This window comes from Vanellus vanellus (genome assembly GCF_965231255.1).
Source record: "Vanellus vanellus genome assembly, chromosome: 3".
Classification (NCBI taxonomy): Eukaryota; Metazoa; Chordata; class Aves; order Charadriiformes; family Charadriidae; genus Vanellus; species Vanellus vanellus.
The window spans coordinates 64656479-64675721 of NC_138907.1; the positions used below are offsets into that span (position 1 = coordinate 64656479).

Here is a 19243-nt window from a genome sequence, read left to right on the forward strand (position 1 = left end):
ACAAGAATGTACCGGTGTTGGTGTGAGGTCTATGCTGAGAGCAACCTGCTGAAGATGAAGATGGTGGTAAAACTATTCCTTTTGGTGGCAAATAGCTGCAAGGTTGAGTTTGCAGCTATGTTTAGTACTCCTTCGGTATAAGCATCTGAACATGTCCTCCACTTGCTCAAGACTCTGCAGCTCCTTCTTGCATTTGGACTGATGGAAGGAGCCCTTTGTCCTTCATCTATTTCGGCTACCCTGAAAGTCTGACTGCAGATGTTAGTGCTTTAGTGAAAACAGCCACCAGGCTCTCGGAGTATTGTTTATGTTTTGCCAGAGAATACGCAGCATCTGGCAGCTGCCATGCTAGGCTGTGTGCGTCTCGCCTATGGTTGGAAGAAGAGCATTAGGGCTGCCCCAGGGAGCACATCAGCTGCCGAGCTGTGCTGGTGTTCCACACTGGAGAAGGAACCAGACTCCGGAAACCTGCTTGCCAAAAAGACTGCTGAAAAGTTTACATCTATGAAAAATATTCTACCTTCGACTAAATTGCATTTGATGAAATTGTTTTGATCCGTTGTGAATATCTCCCCATGAAATGATTCCTATTTTCTTACTCTGATAGGTATCCACTCTTGCTTTCAGATAAGACTCCTACTTTAATTAATTAAAACTTAAATGGAAATTTGATTTCATTATTGAGGTGATTTTAATTATACACTAACTTTCTGGTTTACTAGTTCACTTTGGCACTAGTCTGAATCCAACTGCTTGCCCAGCTGTTCATTCTCTTCAAGTTAGGCTGGAGGGGGGTTCTTTTTCCACAAATTTTGTTTTGCTTAGTATATCTATGTACATTTATAACATTTTGTGTATGCACATATTATATATTTTATGATATGTGTATTTATATATGATTACATAATTTTTTAGTATGTGATGGCCACAACCACTGTTGTTAAATGCTTCTAACACATAGTCATTTACAGTGTAGATGTGTTTTGTGGGACCTAAAATAGAACTTCAGCTGCTACAGTAAATGTAAGACTTTCTTCCTGAAGGTCAATATTGAATAAACTGTTTTTCTTTCCAGGTACTCCCAGCCTCTGCATGAAGAAATAGCTTTGCATAAGCATCTCAAACATAAGAACATTGTCCAGTATTTAGGTTCTCTTAGTGAGAATGGCTTCATTAAGATATTCATGGAACAGGTGCCAGGTGGTAAGTTGTGGGGGAGACTGGTTAGGTGGTCGGTTGGTTTGTTTTTTATTTTAAAAGTATAAAACCTACAGCACTGTAACAAGATCCGTTTCATGCAAATGTAATATTCTTTAATATCTCTTCCCGAAATTAATGGGGAAAACTGTCTTCAAAGTGCTTGAGTCTGCTCATTCGGTATTTAGATAGGATGTGCTACAGATACTTACAGCTGAGATCATTGCTGTGGCAGGTGAGCTCCTTTTACCTACCTCCTCAGAGCTGATCTGTGGTTATCCTACTTAGAAAGACTAGCTAGTCTCAGCTGGCTGAGCCCTCCTCAGGTACCTGACACAAGAGAATGGCAATTGGTGATCGTTACTTCTGTTTGAGACTAAAGAACTCTCAGGGGCCAGATGCAGCAAAAATCCCACCTCCTGCGCTTAGCTTTTTGAGAAACTGCGGAGTTGGTGTATGTACGAAGACATGCGTATGTACATCCACCCCTTTTCACTCTTTTCCAACTTTCCTCTGGGGCAACTTCTCTCCAGGCATAGGAGAGAGATGAGCACATTGATTAAATGGGTTCCGATCTGCCTGCTTGAGGAGGCATACGCTTCTCTGCTGCAGCTCAGTGGAGATGCTGAGACTCTTTAACTGCTCAGGCTGGTGGCTATGCAAGTAAGCGTTCTCCTGGAGAGGCCTTTGGTTATAGAAAAGGTGCCTGCACTTGGTTTGGGGTTGATATTTGCTGTTACTTTTTTTTTTTTTCCTTTGTGGGAGAAGGCAGAACTTAATTAGATTTTCACTCTCGCTTTTTTGTTCTCTGAAATTATAGGCAGCCTTTCTGCTCTTCTACGATCAAAATGGGGACCATTAAAAAATAATGAGCAGACAATCGGCTTTTACACCAAGCAGATTCTTGAAGGATTAAAATACCTCCATGATAATCAAATAGTGCATCGAGACATAAAGGTAAGAATTTGCAGAGAATTAAGCCTGATAGTGTTAGGTAACTGCATAATCATCTATTGGTCCTGTAATTTTAAAACTTTTTTTCCCACAAGTTCTTTGTTTTCACATACCCTCCCTGCTATTCTGAACTGTGGGTTAGGTAAGTGAACCATTGTTAATTTGAATTTGCACCAACAAAACTTTTTTTTTTTATTTTAGAAGAATTGACATATATCCACTTAAGATGTGATAAAGTGGATGCTTTTTTGTAAAGTAGATATTTTTATTACTGTTTTCAATGACATGATCGAGCTTTCATAAAAGCTTATTAGAAGTGAAGAAGATTGTGGATGGGATATTAGCAGGTTCTTTTCCAAGGCGATTGTAGACAAAAAAGTTCTCAAAAAAAAAAAAAAAAGGCGGCAAAAGAGCACATCTTTTTCTGTCTCTTGGTATTCTTTAATTGAATTCCTGTAGTAGGGGAAGTTCACTTTGAGATGAAGTTTCTGATAATGGGATTATATAAGGCAAGAATTCTATTGATTCCTCTTTCATGTCCCCTCTTAAGAGCCTTGGGAGGTAATTGTTACTTACTAAAGAGTGCATTGTAGAAACAGGCTATGCAAGAAATCTTAGATGAAGAGTCAGCAGAAAAAAAAAAAAAATTGCTCTGAATGTTCTGTTCCTCAGGGTGATAATGTGCTTATCAACACGTACAGTGGAGTGTTAAAGATTTCGGACTTTGGAACTTCAAAGAGACTTGCAGGAATCAACCCATGTACTGAAACTTTCACTGGTATGTTCCCAGAGACTCTCTTTCCTCACTCGAACTGTGCATGTAGGGTCAGAATCCACAGCTGCTGAACTTTCATTGACTTCAAATCGATACAAAAGGTTGCTGCAAGTATTACTGGTTTTGTATACCTGATATTAAGCTACACACTGTACTTGTATGTACTGTTCAAAGAGAATCCTGTTTCGGAAGTTCCACTTGAGACATGGAAGTCCTCTACTACAGAAGAACTGTGTCTTTCCTGTGTTGTATTTGAGTCTGTCTCTCCTGTGTGCATGGCTTTTTCATCTTGCTGACCGAAGGCTAACTTTTTTTTTTTCTTTCATGACTGGCTTGGACATCCCGGCTTCATCTGCCGAATTGCTTATCTACAGAGCTTATTATTAACTTGATCCTCATTCTGCTTGGTAATTTGATTTGGATGTTAAAACATGCAGTGGCACTGCATTAAATAATTATGCAAAATGAGAAGTGACTGTTATTTTAATTCCATCCTCTGCTCTTCCATTTTTGCTCTATACGGAACAGAATGCAGAATGATGTGTCAGATTGGTTCAGAAAAAGTGTTCATATCACCTGTTGGTTTAGGTTCAGATTTCAGGCTTCACTTCCTTTTCCTCTCTGGATGCAATTTAGAGTGATCTTCCTTATTTTAATCTTAATTTTAATTTACTGTATTACAGATTGTTTGATCCAAAGCTCGTTGAAACCTCTTAATGATTGTCATTGACTTTGAAAAGTGTTATCATTAGATAAGTAGGTGATATCAGATGCTTTTAGCGCAAGTAATATTTTTAATATTATTTTGAGTTTTACACGGAATGCATATGGAAATCTTTGAATTTTGTGTAATAAAGAGTATTTTTTTAATTCTCCCAATATTGCTCACACTCCAGTGACTTTGTTCCTGTTATCCTTTAGCTATCTATTTGCATCATTAGTGTACCTAAGTAAAAAAAAAGAGTATGTTTTAAACAGGTACCCTTCAGTATATGGCACCGGAAATCATAGACAAAGGGCCACGTGGCTATGGGAAGGCTGCAGACATCTGGTCTTTGGGATGCACAATCATCGAGATGGCTACAGGGAAGCCCCCGTTTTATGAACTGGGAGAACCACAAGCAGCCATGTTTAAGGTCAGACATCTTCCTTGTACAACTCGGACCAGTGTTTATAAACACAGGAAGTCTTATGACTGTTTTGGAGAAGCTAGAATTAGAGATTGCAGGAGAAGAAGATAAAGGCAATACTTGGTTAGTGAGGACGTTAAGAAGAATGAGCTGATTCAGCTGAGTGGGAGTGCTGTGTAGGTTTGAAGAGAGTAATGGAGCAATAGCAGCTATTCAGCAGCCTGAGTGTTTAAACAAACAAACAAAAAAAAAACCCAAAAAACCCAGAAGCATTCAGCTTTGCAAGAGCCTCTACTTGTAGTTGTGGGTTTTCTTAATGTATTTTTTTTATGCACTTTGTAATAGTTTTTTTATCTGAATTAATAAACTAGTTACAGAAAGATAATCTCAAACCTTGAGAACAATATACGACTTTTACTATCTAAATGCTTTTTTGATGCTATTTAGCACTTGTAAAAAAAACCAATGTAGGCCATTGTTTCTCCCTTTATTTGTCTCAGGTGGGAATGTTTAAAATACACCCAGAGATTCCTGAATCCATGTCTGCAGAAGCCAAGGCTTTCATATTGCGTTGCTTTGAACCAGATCCTGATAAACGAGCTTTTGCTCATGAGCTACTTATAGATGAATTCTTGAAGGTTTCAAGCAAAAAAAGAAAGTCCCCATCAAAGCTCTCAGGTAGGCATTGCTATACTCCATCTGGAATTTGTCTCTTGTTGGTGATACTGTTTCCTGAAACTGCTGATATCGTTTCTAAGATGAACACAGCAGATCTCCATCCCAGTGAACATTCAGTTGTAATCTTCTGTTCCAGCTTCTGTTATCAGGTTGTCACAGAGGTGATTTACATAAATATTTCTAATAAGATTTCTAAAAGGTTGTTTAGTTTTTGTGCGACTCTTGTGGTTGTCACTTTTTTTTTAAATTTGCCTATGTTTTCATTCAAAGACTGTTTGCATTTTATGTGAGGTTTGAACATGCTGTTAAGCCTCAGGGGAGTTTTCTACACAAGCAAAATAATCTTTGTCCCACAGTAAATGCACTGCATTGGTTTTGTTTCACGTACTCATTTCCTGTAGTATTCTAAATTATGGAAAGTAAAAAAAGAGTTTGGAGAGTATGAATCACATATTCTGTGTGTGCATATATACATATGAAAATATATTCTGTATATTTTTAGCATGATACCTACAAGAAATAAAAATACAAGGTAAAGGAGATGGCATTGCATGATCGCTTTTACCATGGTTTTCACACCACCCCCCCAGATAAAAAATAACTTTAAATTGCAATAAATTACACTTTTAAAGATTGCAGACAGGAGAGTCCAGATAATCCATAAAAAAAGGAAATAGTTATCCTTTAGACTATGCGAATTTTCTGTTAATTTTAGCACATTTAACTTTCTTTTTTCTTTGCGTTTCTCCCACAGTTCTTTCAGCTAACACAAATGGTGAGTTTTAACATACTTCACTATCAAAACATAACTGTAGATACTGCGGTAATCACTTATTCTGGTATAATTTGTCACACCAAAATGCTGCAAGGAGAAGTGGGCACAATTATGAAAATAAGTGACCTTTCTCTGTTAGGAACTTATAATTTGTGCAAATTTAAACAACTATTTGTAATCCTACCAGACTATGTCTTAATTGTCTATGCAGGTGGGTAATACAGGCTTGAAGAGCTGTGGTGGTGTTATCGGGCCGTTTAGTGGAAATCCGAACGGGAAACCAAATGGCTGTTTTATAGTAGCGATACAGCCAAGGTTTTTGAAGAAAGATAATAGATTTTTGTTAGGCTAAACTCTATAATTGGAAAAAAGCTGAATGTATTTGAGACGCCTTGTGAGGCCTGGGTAGAGGATACTCGTCTCTCTCTCCAGAAATTAACAGGGCGGGGGGACGGGATGGGACAGGATGGGGAAACTGAACAAGCACGTTGTTACCTTCATGCTGAGTTGCTATCAAAGGACATTTTGAAATGCATGCATAATAGTTTCTTGCAGCAGTAATGTGTGCTCTGGATTGAAAAACAAAAGTTCTGACTTAACATGCATGTTTATTATTAATCAAAGACTATGAACTAATTAAACTTCTACAAAATAATCTGGTAAAGAAATGTATCTTATCTGCGTTGTATATACTTTCATGTATTGTATATATAAATACATATTTATATACACACTTAAAATGAAGATTTTGGAAGGTGCTCGGATGACTTACCCTGTAGAAACATTTTGTTACTGCTGAAAGTGCATATTGATGATAGGAGATGCACATTCACTCCAGTGGGGAAGTTCTGTAAGTGACCTTGCGAAGAGCCCAGCATTTCTGTGTATCAGGAAGCTTTTGAATAAAAACATAACTGAAAGGTAACTCCGTTCCAGAAGAATAAGCTTTAGGAGCTTTTTTGTCAATTTTGTTTTTACTGTTTTGTATTGGTGTGGGGGAAGACTGTTTCCTCTGAAAGAGTAACCTTTTCACTTCAGAACTGTGATGGCACTATTAAATCCTAATTTCTCAATATTCCTATACGAATAGAGTATCTTCGGAGTATATCCTTACCTGTCCCTGTTCTGGTGGAAGATACAAGTAGCAGCAGTGAATATGGTTCTGTCTCACCTGATACAGAATTAAAAATTGATCCGTTCTCTTTCAAAACAAGAGCCAAATCCTGTGGAGAAAAAGATGGGAAGGGAATCCGGTCCCTTTTTCTGAGGTAAAGAGCTATCTGACATTTATATTACACGTTAGATTAGGAATTTGTGCATTGGGGTGATTTTTATAAAGTTTCTTTTCACTGAGCGTCTTTCATTCAGCATCCCAGATGAACATTTTGAGGATCACAGTGCACCTCCTTCACCTGAAGAGAAAGATTCTGGGTTTTTCATGCTGAAGAAAGATAGTGAAAGGAGAGCTACCCTTCACAGGATATTAACTGAGGACCAAGAGAAGGTGGTGAGGAACTTGATGGAAGCCTTGGCTCAGGTAAAGTAATTTCAGAAGGCAGCAAAAATTTTATGGAATTTGAAGACTTATCTGCAATTACCTGAAACTTTTGAAATTATGCATAGTAAAGCAATTAAAAAATAAATTGTGATTAAACTAGAAAGCATTCGCTATGTAAGCTTTTATTGTTTATTTTTAGTCTATTGAAAGTAAGCTTTAAACTTGTTTATGCTGCATTGCATATGCCTTTGGTGGTGTTTGTAAATACTATCTGTATACCTGGATATTAGTGCTGACCAGACAACAGAAAAACATGTTTTTGTGAGATTGTATTTTGCCAGTGATTTTCAAATGGCACTAACTGAGGCTGTCAGGTCAGCTCATGTAAGGTAGTTCATCCCCAGGAGGTGATTACCGTCCCCCACTTCAAGAGTTCCATCTTCTGGCTGACTGGTTTGATGGAGGGAGCTTTAGGTCTTTTGGCCTGCTCTTATGTTACTGCGTCAAAAAAATGGGGCTGACTGGTACACCACTGCCTTCTAGCCAACAGCCATAAAAGGGGAAAGAGGGGGTTAGGGAGAAAATAAATTGCAGCTATTCCTCACAGCAGTTGGGAGCACACGGCGAGGGGGGAGATGGAGCTACAGCAAACAAAAACATAATTGCAGAATGACCCTTTGGCACTCCTTTGTGGGGATGATTCATGATGATGTATCAGTTCAGGATGACACTGAATAAATTACAGGTCAGGACCACACTGCTAAATGTTGCAACACCGTAATTGGATGACATGAATTTTTTTGTTCTTGTCTGTAATGTGTGTGTGTTAATAGTTAATTGACTCACTTCGTTCTCAAGGCTAAGTATTGCTGGTCTAAAACCTATTTGTATAAAATGTGACAACTCATCTTCTAAAGATAGTACTGTTTAGAAATTGATGCAAACCAATATGATTCTTATGCATGTACTACTGTTAACGTAACTGGAAATCGCTGCCATACCAATAAAAAGAGCTTCTAACTCTTGGTGGGGGGAGGGGAAGAACCCACAGTTGTCCTGGTAACCATAGAAAGTGTTAAAATAGAAGGCAATAAGAGAGATGCCCGTGATCTGCGCTTTGCTTAGAGTGTTGCTATAACAGACACAGTTGTTAGCATGTGTTTGAAAGGAATAATCAGTGATTGTGAGAGGCTGAAACTCAATCACAAGATCCAGAGAGCGTGCTTGGTGTTTCGTGCCTTCCTCAGCGGGGGCTGGAACAGCCCAAGATAGGAGCAGAGACACATGGAGTTGCAGAGCCAAAGAGTTCAAAGCTCACGTGCATGGGACTATCTGCCCTTCAGGATGATGCAGAACTTTGACTCCCAAACACCATTTTCTCCCTTGAGAGAGGAATCCTGGTCAAAGAGCAGAAAACTTACTTAAAACCACTAGAAAGCGGTAGTAACTGCAGTTAAGGGGAGGTTGAGTTGGCTTCTTCTTGTGTCCTGCTTAAATGCAAGAAGTTACCAATAAATCGAAGCCTGACTTGCTTGTTAGGCCTCATCAGGATGTAGGCTTTGATAGCACTTTTCCCTTCATGAGAACAATTTCAACAAAGTCAGTGGGTATGGGGTTTAGGGGAGGAGAATGATGCTCCCAAAATAGGCCACTGTTCCTTATTAGGGAGCCATACTGGTTTCCCTGTCGCCAGCATGCCTTGATGGACTTGGTCTTCTAGTCCAGGGCTACAGTGTGTTGCACATCCACCTATCTGCCCTAATGGCTTTTTAATTATTTATACGAAAAGGAGATCAGCTATGGCAGGCCAGAGTGAGGGGTCCACTTGAGTATAGCTAATCATCAGGTGCATTCTCCAAATCAAAGCAGATCAGGACCAGAGGCTAGGATATTTTATCTGAGATGCATGCTTTAGTTGGTGGAATGTTTGACTGCTCTAAAGCTGCTGCTCTTTTTTTTTTTTTTTTTTTTTTTAAGTTTCTCTCTCTGTCAAATAATCAAATTATCTTTGTTTCATCCTGATCAGAATGAACTAACTATAGTTAAGACCTCAACATCGTTGGTAAACAGAGTTCTTGATATCTGGCCAGCTGTAACGTTCATGGCATAAACCTGGCAAATACAGAAGCAAACGCTGTATGTCCTTTTGTTATGGAAATCAATGTTAGATATCTTTAGTCTATATAAATAATTACTTAACTTCCTTCAGAATAAGCATCTAATACTTCACGTTGAACAGCTAGTATGGTTTTCTATCTCTGGCTTAAAATTAAGATTTGGAATTGAAATTAGTATTCACTTGGCATAACTTTACTTTAGAGAGTAAATACAGTTCTCTGCTTTCTAGTTACTTATGCTGGTTATTCTAATAAATGCTTTTGAGCTTTTTGCTACTTTAGTAGCTCATGCAAGAACACGAAAGCTTTTAAAAATAAGCATATGAATATTTATAATAGAAAGGTAAGAGATTTTTAGACCTGCTTTATGAATAGGTGAGTGTAGAAGTTCCATATCAAGGGAAATTATGTGGGAAAGAACTAGTCTCTTTCTGAGCCTTCTGCGTAAATTTGACTAATCCCTTCTTTTAAATGCTACTGTGGGACCTTGCATATTGTCTCTCAGAGGCACTCTGAAATTAGAGGCACTGCAAAGTACATGTTTGTTCGCAATTAAGAGTAATTTGTAGTATTCAGTGCACGTATACTTATTCATATCTTTTCACTCCTGTGCAATGAAACATACGGACTGTAGTGTGCGCATATACTTCAACTGATACAAAACGAAGTCAGCTACTTGCTTGTCAAGTAACCTGTATTACCAGGGAGCTGAGTGGGAGAGCTCTGTGCTGCTGTAGTTACGCTGCTACCATTATCTGACCTGCAGCTGCACCTTGCCCTTAACCATAGCAGTAGAGTTTCTGAAAAATCCATGTTGCCAGCTGATGTTGTTGGTTAAAGTCCCTCTGGGCGTACGTTTCAAAAGATGGCTATCAAAACTATTTCTTTCCCTCTCTTTTCTACCAGGGCGCCGAAGAACCCAAGCTAAAATGGGAACATATCACAACGCTCGTTTCCAGCCTCAGAGAGTTTGTGCGGTCCACCGATCGTAAAATCATCGCAAACACTCTTTCAAAACTGAAACTGGAGTTAGACTTTGACAGCCATGGTATCAGTCAAGTGCAGCTCGTGCTGTTTGGTTTTCAAGATGCTGTAAGTTGTCATTTTTACTAAGAACTTTGTGCACAAAGCTGCCCAAAAATAAGCTAGAAGCCAGAAGCAAACAGAATTTCCTTAACTTCCACCCAGAGTTACTGAAACAATAATATATGAAGGCTTTGAACCTGTAGTAACAAAAGTCCAGCCCACAGCCATGACGTGGTTGCGTTGCCACTTGATCCTTTGGCAGGACACACACCCTGAACACAACTGTTGGGCTTCTGCTCATTAAAGATCTAGAAGGTTCAGCATAGTTGTGTGAACGTTATGTTGTAATACTAAATCAGTGAAACCCTTTTAAAACCTCATTTTGGAGGGTTTTCTGATAAGACCAACACTGGATGCCAGGCTTATCCTGTGTAAATGCAGATCTCTTGATCTTGACTTATCTTATAAACTAATACATTAAACCACTCTATGCTTCCAATAATTGTCTACCTCGCAATATTGTATTGAGTTCTTATTCTAGTACTTTCAGTTTGCAGCAAATTTCTGCCAAAATAGACATTTTCGTTTCAATTTATAGTAAGCAGAATAAGAGGAAAAAAGGTTACTCTTCTGTCAATAATGAATGCAAAATTTATGATTTCCTACAGTAAGCATCCAAACACACATATGGATACCCTTTAAATAGCTAGTTTACCAAAAGCAAATTGTTTTTTTTCTTCTTAAGCTATGTATTTAAATGTTAGTTCACAAGCAATTAGGCTTAATGCTTAAGATGAATAACCAAAATGGGAGCGTGCAGCTGTGCTGGGCATTGCATGTCCAGACAGAAGTCATGTAGTAAAAATGAAATGACAATCCAAGTAAGCATTTGAGGTGGGTGATTCTGTTAAATTTTAATCCTGGGGCACTCTGACAAGTAAAAGAGCTGTCAGGAAGGATTGCATAGCATGTAAACTGTTTTTTGCATAGACTACACTGACAAGAATTAGATGCTCTTTACGGGGGGAAAAAAAAACGTGTAATATGAATCTTTGATTTGTGGAAACCTCTCTTTTAAAGTTTTCTCTTTGAGCCTTCACTTTGAGTACACTTCTGTTCTCCATTCTACTTAGCCTCATATTAATACTGTTTTGACACTTGGAAGAAAAAAAAAAAAACCAAACATACAAGGTCACGAAAAAATTAAGGTGGGAAAAGTACAAATATCTGGGTTGGTTTTCTGATAGAAATGTTGCTGGATGTCAGTTTTTCAGTGGTAATTGCCTGAGTCATGTTCTTTTCCGTAAATATTTTACCCTCTTCTGTTAACTTAATCATTACAAGTTGCTGTTTTTTAACTCATAAATCATAGAATCATAGAATCATAGAATCAGTGAGGTTGGAAGGGACCTTTAAGATCATCAAGTCCAACCATTAAATGTCTCTTTCATTACTATCTCTGTTATTTAATGAAGATAACCTACAGAAAGTTCAAAGAAAAACTTTGCTTTGTATGTGCCCAGGCTTAATTCTTTTGGACATGCATTAGATTTCTATAGTAGAATACTGAAATTCAGGTCAGTATCAAGATGTCAGATACTGCAGAGACTGGGATATTGCTAAAAGTGAGGGAAAGTAGTTCCCTTGTTCTTGGGACTTAATAAGGTTGTTTCGGGTCACAATGTTTAATCATAGTATCCTCATTGGAGCAACCAAGAAAAAGTAATTTTGTTCTGTAATGTAAATAGCTAAATCAGATTACTGTGGATTGTTGTGTTCTTGACAAAGTTACATCATGCTTCTTCCGTACTTAAATAGGCTGCACTTAGCTAAACATATCTCAGTGTTTTGGTAGGAGTCAGTATGTCAAGGAGTTGTGCTGTCTCGGAGGGCGGTGGGCATGCCTTTGAGGCACTTGGGCAGCTGCTGCCCGGGTGTCTGCTGCTGACAGCTCTCCAAGTCCAAGCACGGTGTCCAAGTGCCATCTCGTGGCCATTGGCAAGAGAACTGAGGGAGACAGGTACTCTGGTGGCTTGACCCTGCCTGGCCAGTACAGGAAGGCCCCTACCCAGTCATGCATTCACTCCATCCCTGTGGGATGGGGGAGAGAATCAGAGGGGAAAAAAGTGAGAACTCGTGGGTCAAAGACTGTTTAATAAGTGAAGGGGGAAAAAACCCAACCCCAAACCTCATAAGTGATGCAAAAGTCACTCACTCACCACTAGTAGACCAATGCCCAGCCAGTCCCCGAGCAACGGATCCTTTGGAAAAGCTACCCCCCCAGCCCCCCCCCTCCAGTTTATTGCTGAGCATGATATTATAGAGGGGGATATCTCTTAGGTCAGTTTGAGTCAGCTGTGCTGGCTTTAACCAGCCTTTAGTCCACCTCCAGCCTACTCGCTGGTGGGGCAGCGTAAGAAACAAAGAGGGCCTTGACACTGTGTAAGCTCTGTTCAGCAGTAGCTAAAACATGGGTGTGTTATCAACACTGTTTTAGTCACCAGTCTGAAACATAGCACCATACGGGCTGCTCTGAAGAAAATTAACTCTATTCCAGCCAAACCCAGTACAGGTACCTACATAAATTACTGCATGACTGAATACTGTTGCTTTGGGGCAGTGAAAATAATACGATTGATAACATTTATTAACTTCTACACATCTTCAGAAGGCATAATTTGTGTAACTTCAGTCATTTTTTACAGAGAGGTTATCACAATGAGAGAACTAAACTAATCCCTTTTTTAGGAAGACCTAAGAGTGAAGTATCTTCTTGCCACATTTTTTAGTAAGCAGTAGTTGCTACTTTTTTTATAAGGCTTTGAGTAACTTAATAATTTTCTAAATACAGTTATATTTGTTTCTTCCTGCAACTTCTCGAGTTCTGCTCCTACAGAGCCTGTTGTTTTGTACTGCTGCTACAGCGCCTGGAAAACAGCACTGAGTCTGTTTTTGCGCTATTGCTGCTTCCTGTGGCTAGGCATCTTCTTGTAGCACTATCACCCCACTTGCTTCTTCCCTGTTCATTTGGGAGTTGGAAAACAATTCCCCCAAGGTACATTCTTGCTAACGGCACGGAGCATCCACTGAGACACCTGGGAATACAGCTAAAAGTGGTTTGAAAGTAGGCCTGTAGGGAATTAGGAGCAATCCAGTGTAGAAAACTGTCTGATGGTACAAAGTAAAAAGTAGAAGGAAAGAGAAAATGGCAAAGCCTACAAATGAAGTCCCCTGACTATTTAAACTAATATTCATTAACTATTTTCTGAATCAAGAAGGAGCAGCATTACGATAGTTCTTTGATATTTCCTACAATTGTACTTTAAAATAGATAAGTATTGCTCAGAGCAAGCAGTGAAAACGATGACAAAAAATAATATTGGTATTTGTTTTGCTTGCATTCTTTCTAAGTTTCTCTCCACACCCATGAAGGTTAAATAAACTTCGGTATTGCAGCCATCAAAAGTCACCTAGCACAGGAACTAATACTTGATAAAAAATACAAAATATTGCATGACTTGTACTAAAATGGTGAAAGTTGGCAATGTTGCTATTTTTTCACTTAATGACAACATGAAATAGTCTTAATCACCTGCTTTGATACAGCATCTGTAATGTCAAACACTTTACGTAATGCTGACATACGTTATAGTTTTAAGTTGTGGGGGGATATATCTGAACTGAATTCTCTGGTTTTAGGTCAATAAAGTTCTCCGAAATCATAACATCAAGCCACATTGGATGTTTGCTTTGGACAGCATAATCAGAAAAGCTGTGCAGACTGCTATTACTATTCTGGTCCCAGGTGAGTGATTTCTTAATACTCAGCAAATGTTTATTAGCTGATCTCTTTAAATGTGCTTTGGAGCTGTGATTATGATGCTTCTCTTAAGATTTTGAAACCAGCAGTGGCGTTCTTCCTGTTCACGATCTGTTTTGCAACTCAAAAACTAATCAGTGTATTGTCTAAGTCATTTTGGAAACCACCTTTCCGAGATGCGTAATCTAAACTTCCACAACACAGTGAGCAGTAGTAGGCTAAGGTGCTCTGGGGCCTCATTTTTTGAGGTACACAATGCTGCCTCTTGAAATCCAAAGGACAAACCACTTGCCAGCACATGCCAGTTTTGGAAGGTGTTTTACAAAGTGCAGGTTGATGATGTGCTTTTTGGAGCACTTGAAGGTCTCTCTGGCTCCTGGGCAGAAGCTCTCTAAAGAAAAAAAAAAAATCTGCCTTCCCTGCAGTTTGAGTATTGTTTTGAATGTTGTGGAAGTAGAACGCACAGCTTAGCTGAGGGAAAGAGTCTGTGTAGAAGAAACTGTAGCCTATTCTGTTATTACTCTACCTATTTCCAGACTTAGTTTCTTTGCTGCTTCTTAACTTCTAAGCTTGTGATTCCCCTGTTCCCTACACTGGAATTAAGGTGAAATTTTCAAATACACGATTTACTGCTTTAAGTCTGAAGTCAGAATACTTATGTTCCTGTTTTCTGCTGTGAGTTAAGTCTTACATTATCATCAAGGAGATCTGAAAATTCCAACAAAAGTCACAGCTCTTCCTGTTTTCCTTGGTATTTTCCGTATCCCCAGCACAACCAGCAAGGTGTAAATAGGGCTTCTGTATTACTTTTGAGTCATAAAGAAAACCTGCCTTTTGATTAGAATGCCAAACACCTTTAACGGGCACGTACTTTACTGCTGTACAATAGGAGTACTGTAGAACTCTTCCTCGATAGGCTCTTCTTCCCCATACAGCTCAGTATCAGTGTCGATTGTAAACGGTCAAGCTTGAACAACGGCCTCTGTGCCCGAGTAGCTTTCAGGCACTGACCATCTGCCTCTTCCCTAATTGCCTTACCCTACTTCTGATTGCTTCCCCTTGCCTTTGACTTTTTTTTGCCTGCATGAACAATGTGAAGATTTGTCTCTGGCCTTAACACTTCTAAAAGTTACAAGATGTTTTAGGAGTGGTAAGAAGTAGACGTTGTATAGTTGTAATGCCTTGTGGTGAACAATGGCAAAATGAACTTCTGTTCTAATTAGCGTGAGGCAGAAGTTCAAAGCAAATTCAGACATATTTGCCTAGCAATATTTGGGTAACTGCTATATAATGCACTTGCTTTCTTTAATTTAGAGGAAGCACAGGTCTGTTGATCTTAGAATGTTCAGCCTTGAAAAAGGTATGTAGCATTGAAATGAAGAGATGAAATGGATCAAGGAACAAATGTCCCTTTTGCAAAGAAGAGAAATGTACTTAGTTTTTCAGCAGAAAGGACAAAAAACAAGTGTGATTCAGGGGAAAAAAAAGTATGTTTTGATGAGGAGACTAAAGGGAGTGCTCAGCAGTAAGAAGCCACAATTTAAGGAAGGAAGAAAGATTTATATAAAATGGTTAGAATTAACAAACAGATGTTGTTGCAATAATAGGTTTTGTAGGAGTATAAGATCTTGTGTACATATCTTGCATACCTGGAAAGCTCTGGTAGGTAATTTAAACAGGGAATAACAAAACCCAGAGTACAGCTATAGCTTTGTATCCGCAGTTTTGTGGGTGTCCATCATTACAAAATAGGCAGTGTTATCTCCAATAAGTAGAAGGGATGGGTGGTACTTTTCATTGTCGGGAAAGGGGTCTATTTGTTATTTCCTCTTGTATCTTTGTATACAATTCATCTTTTTTGTATACAGTTGTATCTTTGGATACAATTTTTTGCTAAACATATTCTTATTATGACAGAATGCTGAATATGCCAGAATAGCAAAAAGAGGAAGAGCTGGATATAAGAAATAATGGTTATTTGTTTAATAAAACGTTTCAGGTCAGACACATAAGAAATTACAAAACATTGAGAACGGAATAAAGCAAAAGAAAATACTTCTGCTGCACATAATACTTCGGCACAATCTGACACGAAATGCTAGCTAAATCTGGAATCCTATTCATCCAGATTTTTTGTTTTTTAGAGCTTTTGAACATTCGGTAGGTTGAATAATAACGAGCATAAACTAAGACGCTGGTACGGTCTGAGTCATCTTAAACACCTAGAAAATAACCATTCTCTTGCTACAGAAATTTCAGGTCTGGTTTAACCAAAGGTGTAGGATATTCTGTAAATAGTCACACTTAGGTCTGCTTTTGTTTGAATGTTTAACATCTTTAATGTTTTTTTTCTTTTGCTTATGTTTTAACGCTAATAGAATTGAGGCCACATTTTAGTCTTGCATCTGAAAGTGATACAGCAGATCAAGACGATATAGAAGTTGAAGAAGATCAAGATGAACAGCCTCAGAATCAAACAATCCAACAGCCTTGCATTGTCATGGAAGATGCAGTAGCTACCTCAGGTGTAAGCACACTCAGCTCTACGGTATCCCATGACTCCCAGGCTGCTCACAGATCACTGAGTGTCCAGCTGGGCAGGCTAAAATTAGAAACAAACAGGTAAGCCTGGACATCAGGGGACACTAGCCTACTTGTGACAGTATGTATTGTTTGGCTTTTAAAATATATGTGCTAGAATACTAGTGACAGTATCAAAATTCCACAGTGCTGCAAGTTGTTCACTTAAATGATGGTTATTTTTTAGCTGTGACTGATCACTTATATTAGTTTTATTCATTTCAGAACAACAGTGATGCAAGTTAAGGTCAGTCTTGATTTCAGGTACCCTTTCAAGGAAGGTCTGAAAAAGTTGAGCTTGCTGCCAAGCTTCTGCTTTTTCTCTCCTTCATATGCTGTGTATGGCTGATGAATGGTGTTATGTTTAGTTTCCATTAGGGCAGAACTAGCTGTTCCTTTCTATAGTTATTCTTGGGTAATGAACTCAAGCTAGTTGACGGCCATGCGTGAACTCCACAAGGAAACTGCTTCAGACGTGTGCACAGAATTCACTGCAGCGGGATCCGTGCTTACCAGCAAGCATTACCTTTTCATTAAATAAATTCTGTTCATCAGAGAAAGATGGGAAAAATAGGTGTGTTTTTTAAAAGAAGAAATAAGCTGGAAATTTGGATATTGGATTTTTTTCCAGAAATGTACATATTCTACTTTAAACTTGAGAAGTGGTTCTCTTGGGTTTTTTGTTTAAGAAATGTCAGAGACAAATCTCTGTCTCCGTTACTTTACCCAAATAATTTTCTAGATAATTTTGTTTTCATTAAAATATACCGGATAGTCTGTTTAAAGTAGATATTTTAGCTTTTGCAGCATCTGAATTATGACATTGGTCTTCCTACTGACCTCAGTAAATTTTGAATACAACCCTGATAGAAAGAGAACTTTTTCAATAAGACAGCTGTTATGCTGCTAGAACGCTCTTTGTAGTTATTATTCCAATTTAAATTAAAATGTTAAATTGCACTTTACTTTTAAATGTGTCCAAGAATTTTGCCACAATTAGAGTAGTTCATGAGACAGTACTGTTTTAATAAAGTATCATTATTTTTGAGTTCATATGTTACAATTAATTTTTTTGCTTGTGTTGACCACTGAGAAATATTTTGATTGCCTTATTGATACACTTAAATACATAAAAAATTTAGATTGGCTCACTTCCCAAGTTTATGATGGGGAGTAGCACCAGAAGTGGTCAATTTGTAGAGGTAGTTTTCTAGCACTTTATTTTTGTAAATTTTTCAAACGCAAAGCCTTTGGTGACATCCTGTTATTCACACAGAAATTTTGAGGTAAATAATATGGACAGTTGTTTAAGTATTAATTAAAGCTTTATTGGCATAAGCAGCAAGCAGTTATCAAGAAAAAATATTTGATTGTTTTATTGGCCCCAAAGGCCTTTTTCAGCCAGAAATGGATAGAGGAGGAATAAATTAACTGAAAGGTGACTGCACACCTGTCTGCACAGAATATTAATCTGCACTGAAATTAACCAAGCTGTGGGTGTGCGTAGAGGCACAAAGCAGCTCTCCATGTGCAGGGTGGACTTGTTAAGAATTGTTTGCACAAGCGTGGAAGCACTCAAATGCTACTATGCTGCTGGTAGGCCTGCATGCAAGCTAAAAGTAGGGCTAGATGTTTTTACAAATCAATCATATGAGATGCTTCCGTGCAAAGACAGGTAAGGTGCTTTTGTAACGCATTCTGGAGCTGAATTACAGAATGTGCCTTTCTTTCAGTGTCTCGGGAAAAAAAATTGCAGTGCTCAACTGGTATGAGTAAATGAATTTATTTTTTTTTTTTTTTTACAAAAAGGAAACAAAACCAAAATCATACTAAAAACTATTGCATAGTTCTCAGGCTGACAAAAGCTTCAAGGAAGGAATGAAGGTGCTGCTGTTCTTTCAGGGCCAAACTTCCTAAGGCACGGAAGTCAGTGATAGGTATATGAGTGTGTTCTCCACGTCCAATTTCTCTGACCAAGTTCCTGAATACATGTTGTTCATAAGTCCCCCTTTTTACTACAATACTTTTCTAAAATAGCAAATTGCAGCAGTTTCACATACTATTTTTCCATTGAATTCTGATTATTTTTTCAATTTTCCTTTGATCAGTTTGAAATGTGCTGATCACTGAATCTCTCTGGGTGTCTCTGGGTTTGTGTCATGAAGGAAGTCAGGCATGGGTTCCAGTTTGTTTCTGCTTGACATTCTCAAAAGTAATTGCTTAGGAGAGCACACAAGGTATTTTGCCTCCTCCCTTCTCACTCTTTGTATAGCATAGGAGGGTAGTGCCTAGTATGTGAGGGACAGCCCTTTTGTGGATGAGAATGTATGTTCCTCATTTAAGAAATGCAACCGTAAGTTTTCACCACACTTTCATCACAGTTCCATGCTTGCCATACCTTTGAAAATGTCTGCTGGAGAGACGTGAACTGGCATTTTTCCTTACAAAGGATTATGTCACAAAGTTTAGCCCTTGGTTGATGAAACACTTTGGTTTTGTTGTTCTGAATTACACAGCTTTGTTTAAAACAGAATGCTGGCTGTAGAAATTTTGCTGAAATTTTGTACCATACCACCTGTTCAGTGGGTGGATGTGTAGTTGGAGGCTGGTGTGTTTGGGGCTTTTTTTTTTTTTTTTTTTTAAGAGCTATAGCTTTTAGGAACCAGTGAATGTTTATGTCTTGATGTAGGTCA

General features: G+C 38.4%; 1 protein-coding gene across 1 annotated transcript in view; it reads left to right on the forward strand.

The window, feature by feature from the left end:
• The window catches only part of MAP3K5 (mitogen-activated protein kinase kinase kinase 5), a gene marked incomplete at its 5' end in the record, with an annotated part of 107740 nt that overhangs the window by 84244 nt on the left and 4253 nt on the right, over positions 1 to 19243 (forward strand). Inside the window, 11 exons of the mRNA XM_082481387.1 lie at positions 1076 to 1203; positions 2018 to 2154; positions 2824 to 2929; positions 3905 to 4062; positions 4557 to 4734; positions 5489 to 5509; positions 6600 to 6777; positions 6878 to 7046; positions 10031 to 10216; positions 13850 to 13955; positions 16349 to 16592. Coding sequence (XP_082337513.1) covers positions 1076 to 1203; positions 2018 to 2154; positions 2824 to 2929; positions 3905 to 4062; positions 4557 to 4734; positions 5489 to 5509; positions 6600 to 6777; positions 6878 to 7046; positions 10031 to 10216; positions 13850 to 13955; positions 16349 to 16592 — 1611 coding nt within the window. The remainder of the gene's footprint in view (positions 1 to 1075; positions 1204 to 2017; positions 2155 to 2823; positions 2930 to 3904; positions 4063 to 4556; positions 4735 to 5488; positions 5510 to 6599; positions 6778 to 6877; positions 7047 to 10030; positions 10217 to 13849; positions 13956 to 16348; positions 16593 to 19243) is intronic.